The 6,506-nt window shown below is 40.6% G+C and overlaps 1 protein-coding gene across 4 annotated transcripts in view; it reads left to right on the top strand.

Annotated features, from left to right (window-relative positions):
* The first annotated feature begins 385 nt into the window (after nt 1-385).
* The window catches only part of DNAAF11 (dynein axonemal assembly factor 11), a 35,683-nt gene continuing 29,562 nt past the window's right edge, over nt 386-6,506 (top strand). Inside the window, exons 1-2 of one of the 4 annotated variants that reach the window (XM_066566589.1) lie at nt 386-505; nt 4,639-4,806. In XM_066566589.1, the coding sequence (XP_066422686.1) occupies nt 496-505; nt 4,639-4,806 (178 nt within the window). In that variant the 5' untranslated portion in view covers nt 386-495. The remainder of the gene's footprint in view (nt 506-4,638; nt 4,807-6,506) is intronic. The other 3 variants (XM_066566580.1, XM_066566560.1, XM_066566570.1) reach the window with 3 other exon arrangements.

Here is a 6,506-nt window from a genome sequence, read left to right as displayed (position 1 = left end):
TGTCTCATATTGTCCTAATTCAAATTGTCCAAATTATTATTACTCTAATGGTATTATTATTTTTATAACCATTTAATTACTATTAAACTTTTAAAATTTAAAAAAACCCCAAGTGATTGGCGTTTTTCATAATGACTTGGCAGCGTCAGGTTAACGGGTGGACTTGGTGATCTTACAGGTCTTTTCCAACCTAAACTGTTCTACGATGCTAAAATTGTACAAGACTGTGAATCACTGGAACAGGCTGCTTTTACAAACAACGGAAAACAAGCTTTCAGCCCAAAATGTGTGAGGCGAACTAGATGACGGATCCGCAGGAGGAGGACAGAAGCGCCATGCAAAGGACGAGACGTGAGATTTATGCCTGAGGAGAGCTCCCTGATCTCCGCCCGCCGAGGGAGGGCAGGGCCGGGATCCGCCTCAGCGCCGCCGCCCGGGGCCGTTGCTGTGGCAGCGCGGCGCGGCCGGCAATGGCGGCGGCGCCTGAGGGCGGCCATGGTGCGCAGTGAGTGTCGGAGAGCGCCGCTTCCCTCCCCTCCCCGGGCCCTGCCCTCCTCTCCAGGACGGGCCCCGCGCCCTGCGCGCCTCCTTCGTGTCCGAGAAGGGCGACAAAGCTGGGGAAGGGGCTGGAGCACAAGTCCGATGAGGAGCGGCTGAGGGAGATGGGGGTGTTCCGCCTGGGGGCTTAGGGGCGACCTCATCGCTCCCTACAACTCCCTGAAAGGAGGCTGTGGTCAAGGGGCGGCCTCCCTCTTCTCCCGTGTGACAGGGCAAGAGATGGCCTCAAGTTGTGCTGGGGGAGGTTTAGCTTAGTGTTGGGAAAAATTTGTTTATGGAAGGGGTTTTCAAGCGCTGGAACAGGCTGAGCGGGGAGCTGGTGGAGTCAATACGCCTGGAGTTATTTAAAACTCACGCAGATGTGACATTTAGGAGCATGGTTTCGTGGTGGGTTTGGCAGTGCTGGGTTATACTAGATGATCTTAAAGGTATTTTCCAATCTAAACAATTCTCTGGTTCACGTTCCCTCTCGCCACAGTTGTCTCCCTTCCCCACCACCCCCACAGTCCCCTGGCAGCCCCCTGCCCTCCTGCCTCCCTTGGATAATTGTCAGATTTTCCTCTTCCCTGGCCATAACCCCCATTTTATCTCACCACGAGAAGCACAGGTGTTCCTTGCCTCCCAAAGCAGCCCTGAGAGGGCCAGCAGTGGGGACCGGGTGGCCCTGCTGGGGACCCCTCCTTGGTGGGGCAGCCCCTGCAAGGGGGGCTGCTGGATAGGATGGCTCATGTCAGAGCCTGGGTCTGTCAGATGTGGAAAACCCCAAATGAGGTAAAACACTCTATACTGTTACTTATGAATTGATCATATTTTACAGGTAGAGCAGTATGACCCAGAAGACTTAGTGCCCACACCTTTTAGTCATGAAAGAGGAGTTCCCTTCCTATGTGATTTTTCTTGTAATCTGTTTTGATTGCATATTATCACTGGACTGCCAGTCCCATGCTGGGCTGACACAGTGCTTTGGACAGGAGCTCCTTCTCCCTGCAGGAAGCTGGCAGATGCCCTCTTGGAGCAGGCACTGCCTGAAGGAGAATGACTTTATCTCCTGAACAGCACAGCATGAATTTGAGTCTAAAAGTAATGGTGGCATACTTCACTTTTCTGAAATGCAGCTTCCCCCACCATCTCCTGATACACCTGCAGCTGTCCATCTGCTTATTCTTTCAATTTCTTTACTGTTATCCTTCATTTCTGCTTCTTTTCTTGAGTAAAATGTGTAATTTTTGGAAGCCCAGGCATTAGAACAAGATCTGTTCTCTCCACTTGATTGATGCCTTCCCTCCTTTCCTCCTGTGTTCATGGGAACCTGGGAGTAGCTGTGAACTCTCAGGTTGCTGATCCAGTCTCCTATTACTGCACACACCACCAGAAAATCTGGTTAATGAACTTTTTAGTGAGTTCAGTGTGTTTGTCAATGTCCTGGAGATGCTGTTATTTAAAATTTTATGTAATATTTGTTTTCTCTTGCAAGCTTGTTTCCTTCATTCCTCTTCAATGAACTAGATCTTACACAAAATGTCAAATGTTCAGGCAGCTCCCTACAAGAGGATGTCAAATTAGGTTTCTAAAGCTTCACTGTAGCTTCTATTGTGAAAGACTGTCTCTGCTTTGCAACTCATCTGTTAATGAAAGTGGACATTTTTGCAGAATTGCTGCAAAAATAATTTCAATTTTCATCAGTAAATGGAAATTGGGCTGTAATTAAACTTTCAGGAATAGTTTGTATGACTTCTTTCTGTATAAAGGGTATAGAACATAATATTGCCACCTGTGAGAAACACCTATCACTTGTTTTTAAAGCATGTTAAAAGTTTAATAGTAATAAAATGGTTAGGAAAATAGGAATATAATTAGAGGAATAAAAATTTGGCCAATTTGGATTAGGACAATATGAGACAGTAGAAACAAAGAGTTAACAGACGTCCGGGGACATTTTCTGGGCAACATAAGCCCGAAAAAGGACCCACATTAACAGAGGATTAACCCTTGACAACAACAGCCTGTTGCATATTCATACACCTCATACATGATGCATAAATTCCATTCAAACACAGGATTCTGTCTGGTCAGTGTCAAATTCTTCCCTTCAATCCTAATGGTGTCTTAGGATTCTAATGGCTGAGTGAGGGAGGAAAAAGTTCATTTCTTCTGATAATGGGGCAATAAATTCTCTTTCTCTTACAGATTCAGGTGTCCTGTGGCTGCTATCTTGGTGCGAGCCCTCTCTTAAAAAAAAGTATCTTCCATAGCATAGTTTATATTTTAACATTATGTTATAACCTAGAACTATATTTAACACACTAAAGAAAATTAATACAGCATTACTTTCTAACATAACACATATAATATTCATTTTAATATTTGAGAAAAGCCAATCATAAAATATGCATTTTTCATATCACCAGTGTGTATATATGCAGATTGGGGACTATTGTTTTCCTGCTCAAAATTACCTGGTAATAGTGGCACTGTAAAATCTGCAACCAAACATAGTAGTAAGCAGACTTTTTTTTTCTTTCAATTTCCAGCAGATTTGCCAAGTAACTTAATAAAATGTCAGTGTTTTTTCATATTTACTGTAAAGACTGAAGTATTCAGTCACAATTATTGACTTTTTTTCTCTTTTATCTCTTACTTTAATCAAGTTCAAGTGGGAGGGAAGATGATTGTTCACATGCAATAAACCTGCTCAATGTGGTTAAAAGAGACAAAGACACCTTTCCCAATATGATTTATATACAGATAGGTTCCCCCCTTCAACCAATATCTGTATCTCCACATTTAATTCTGTAAATTAATTCTGTCAGGTGAAACTCTTTTTGAGCAGAAGGGAGATTTAACCCTGGACATTTATAAATAATATAATATAAATACAACCAGTTTCACCCCTGTCCTGAGCACTGCAGATAGAGGAGCTGTACAGACACATGAGAGTTTGGGCTGTATTGGTACTTAGTTTGCTGGTCCATGGGAATGTGTGCAGCCATTCCAGGACCCCTAATAAAGCTGGATAATTTCACAAAAGCTCCCTGAGACAAAGAAGTAAAGAGTACTTTTAATTAATGCACGGTAGGAACAGTTTCTTTTCACAGATCTTTATATATTTTTTTCTTTTTACTTGCTGTTCTTCAGGTCTTTTTTGTAAGGCTTTTTTGTCTTTTTTTTCAGCATTAAAAATCATGAAAATACCTGTGCTAACTTGATAAAACCCTGTGTTTTTCCTCAGAACTTCCCTATAGTCCAGTGCTTGTCAAGGGGAGGAAAATGCTGGCACTTTTTGGTGCAGTGTGCTGGAAACAAAGCTCTATTATCTAGCTCAGGAGTGAGCACAGGCTCTTGTAGAATTTCTTTACCTTCATGATACAGAGCCTTTTCTGTGTTTGAGGGACTGCCTGGCATTCAATATTACAACATGATAACTGAGCCCAGGTCTCTGGTGTTTTTCAGCCACTGAAACTCCCTTGCTGGCTCTGATGAGCTGGTAGTGCCTAAGAAATACCAGGTATACATTTCATTCTAACATAAACATTTATAAGCATGAGTTAGTTATGGCATAAAAAATATCTGCCCACTTTCAGCATTTATCCTGCTTATTTCTGTGCACACTGTGCTGCTGGAAGAATATGATGACACACTGTAGTTTGCTTCCCCCCCACCCCTTGCTGCTGTCTTAGATGTGAACATCTGGCATCTGGAAATAAAACAGCATAAAACACTCCACTACTTGTCTACATGAATCAATCTGCAACCCAAGCTATGCTGAAAATAGTGGCTGCTGGATTAATTTCTGCAAGGGTTGTATCACATTCTTATAGAAGACTCAGCAGTTTTCATATGGATCTTTGCAAATGTTATAGGTGATGTGATTGTGTTTCACAAAAGATGTTTACTGTGGCAGAGTGGGTCGAAGTTACTTGATATCTTGATATCTTTTCTGCCAGATTTTATTTTTGTTGTCATTTCTACTGGGCAATTTGGTATGGTGGAACAAAATATTTTAATGATTTTATAATTTGCTCATAAGTCAAATGGCAGAAAATGATTAAAGGGAAATATGACATCTAATGTTTCTTTCAGTCACTGAAGATCTTGTTAGAAGACGAGCAGAACATAACAACTGTGAAATTTTTTCACTGGAAGAAATCTCTTTACATCAGCAGGAAATAGAAAAGCTAGAGCATCTTGACAAATGGTGTCGAGATTTAAAAATTCTCTATCTTCAGAATAACTTAATTCCAAAAATCGGTAAGTATTTTCAGTATGATTCTTTTAAAATGTATTCACATGCATAATTTAAAAGTCTTCTGTTATACGTGAACGAATGTGCTCCTAACAAGAGTTCCTTTCCTGGTTTCTTTATTAAATTTCTAAGAAGCTCAGAAATTTTCAAGGGCAATTTAAAATTCAAAAGATACTACTGAGATACAAGTCACTAGAATATGAGTGTGAAACACCTTTCATGGGTTAAAATTTCAAAAGTCAGGATATAGTTTAAATATCCCATTTTGTAGCAGAGAGTCAAAGAGTTTACCATATACCATGGGGTCTGATTCATTTTCATGCAAATCATATTTTTTTGTTAACATTGAAATAATTTTTATTCAGATAAAATACTTTCTTGTGTGCATGAACCAAACTTTCTGCAACAAAGCCTTAATGGTCTTCCTACACCACAGGACAAGATATTATTTCTTATGGTCTGGTTTTGTTCCATATTGGAAGATGTGACATCAAGCCTCGGGCTGGAAAAGCTTAGGTTCTACATGTATTGTCTAGATGAACAACAAAAAGTTGGAAGTGTTCAGAAATTATATTAGTATATCTTTTTGAAGTTCCTTAAGAGGAAGACAAAAATATTTAGGTTTTAGGAGGAAATTCTGTGCTCAGAACTTGTAGGCAAATCCTTTAAGTTTTCTCAAGGGACTCATCAGGAAACTCTATCTCCAAAGTGAGAGATTTAGATTTAGCATTTCATAAAGTGGAGGAATCTTCTCCCATAGAGAACAAGTTTTTTAAACTGCTTTGTGCTTCTTTGCCCCATCAAAAGAAGGACTAAAATAAGTTGGTTTTCTCTCTGTTAATGAGTCCTTAATAAGGCATAAGATTTCATCTTTTGGTTTCACTGTCAACACTCAGGCCTCCTTCAGGATAGCACAGGATACCATATTCAGATTGATGCTTTTTGAACACAACATTTTTTCGGCAATTTCATTTTTGAGACTAGCAGTTTTATGTTACCATAATCTAACTGTAGGAGTTGAAAAAGTATGCAACTTGCTGATTCATATATTCTTGTATAACATGACAGCTTTCCGAGGTAATGCCTTAATAACGAATGTAAAAAAAACCCAAACAACCCCGTACCAAAAAGCAACCAAAACAAGCACCACCAATCCCTCCCCACACTATGGGGGTGACCAAAATCATTGTCAACAGGAGCTGTGTTCCAAAGCATTGAAGTTGAGAGGTTTTTCTTCCCAGTGGATACCAACATGTGTTTGCAGAGGACACAGCAGTTCCAAGCACGCTTCTGAATATCACAGAGAAATGGTTCATATGGCTCTGTTGGGCTGTGTCTTTTCTTAATGCAAACCTTGATGCAGCTCTCGTGGGCAGGCAGGGGCTTCTCAGGCATCCCCTGTGTGTGTGAGTGGTGCCACTGCCTTCAACACAGCTCTCACATCATACAGAAATACAGGAATATCCATTTCATTACAGAAACATTGCAACAAGAACAAACATCCAAACTAAGATGCACAAGTTCTTGCTGAGAAATTGATGCCATCATTTGAGAATTATGTTGAAAATACCTCTTCAAGTTCTTAGTAAACTGTGGTTTATACAGGATTCATGTCACTGAATTTGTAGATATCTCACATTTCCCAAGATGGAATGTCTCACTATGCTTTTTCAGCCATTCCTCTTGAATTAGATATGTGTTTTAT

This window comes from Molothrus aeneus, chromosome 1 (genome assembly GCF_037042795.1).
Source record: "Molothrus aeneus isolate 106 chromosome 1, BPBGC_Maene_1.0, whole genome shotgun sequence".
In the NCBI taxonomy this organism is placed as follows: Eukaryota; Metazoa; Chordata; class Aves; order Passeriformes; family Icteridae; genus Molothrus; species Molothrus aeneus.
The sequence above is the reverse complement of the archived record's forward strand: the minus strand, read 5'-3'. Positions and strand labels throughout refer to the sequence as shown.